This window comes from Bos indicus, chromosome 21, assembly GCF_029378745.1.
Source record: "Bos indicus isolate NIAB-ARS_2022 breed Sahiwal x Tharparkar chromosome 21, NIAB-ARS_B.indTharparkar_mat_pri_1.0, whole genome shotgun sequence".
Lineage (NCBI taxonomy): Eukaryota > Metazoa > Chordata > Mammalia > Artiodactyla > Bovidae > Bos > Bos indicus.
In genome coordinates, this window is record NC_091780.1 from 4,069,586 (window position 1) to 4,070,309 (window position 724).

Below are 724 nucleotides of genomic sequence, written 5' to 3' on the forward strand. Positions count from 1 at the left end.
ATACATTTATAAGGACAAAAAGAAAATACAGCATTTTCATCCAGCTAGTCATTTAACTGTAAGAATTTCACAATATTTTTTTTACAAGAATCTGGACAATTTTATTTTGCTAAAGATTATATGACAGTATTATTTCAATTTTTATGATGTTTGTGCATCATGATCTATTGATACAATTCTTTGGTGGAAAAATTCTGAAGTCAGGTATCTATGTAAAGGTAACAGGGAGGAAATAAATAATACAGAAGTAATGAAGAGATTTTGTATTGATCATTGAAGTTGGTGTTATTAATCTAAAAGTGAAAATGTTTGCAACCATGGTGGAAAGATGATTATTCTTTCTTAAATTATGAACCAAAGTTTCAAAAGCATTTCATTTTGATAATACAATCACAAGAAAATCAGAAGTAATGATAACCTAGAACCTGTTAGAGATGTATTTAAAATCTGTAATCAGTATTTTCAGGTTTATGCGTGACAGTTGATGAGGAGTTGGTTGCATTCAAAAACACCGTACAGACTCGGCGGCGGTCACTGCACAGACCGGACCTCACTCGCGCGCAGCTAGCTCCGCTCCCGCGCAACCATGTCTGACAAACTCGGTATGGCTGAGTTTGAGAAGTTCGATACATCGAAACTGAAGAAAACAGAAACGCAAGAGAAAAATCCACTGCCCTCAAAAGAAACAGCTGAACGGGAGAAACACGCAGGCGAGTCGTACTGA

The 724-nt window shown here is 35.8% G+C and overlaps 1 protein-coding gene across 1 annotated transcript; it reads left to right on the forward strand.

Annotated features, from left to right (window-relative positions):
* Positions 1–586: 586 nt before the first annotated feature.
* On the forward strand, positions 587–724 carry LOC139178378 (thymosin beta-4-like). The gene has a single exon (XM_070776002.1). The coding sequence runs from the start codon at positions 587–589 to the stop codon at positions 722–724; it is 138 nt and encodes a 45-aa protein (XP_070632103.1).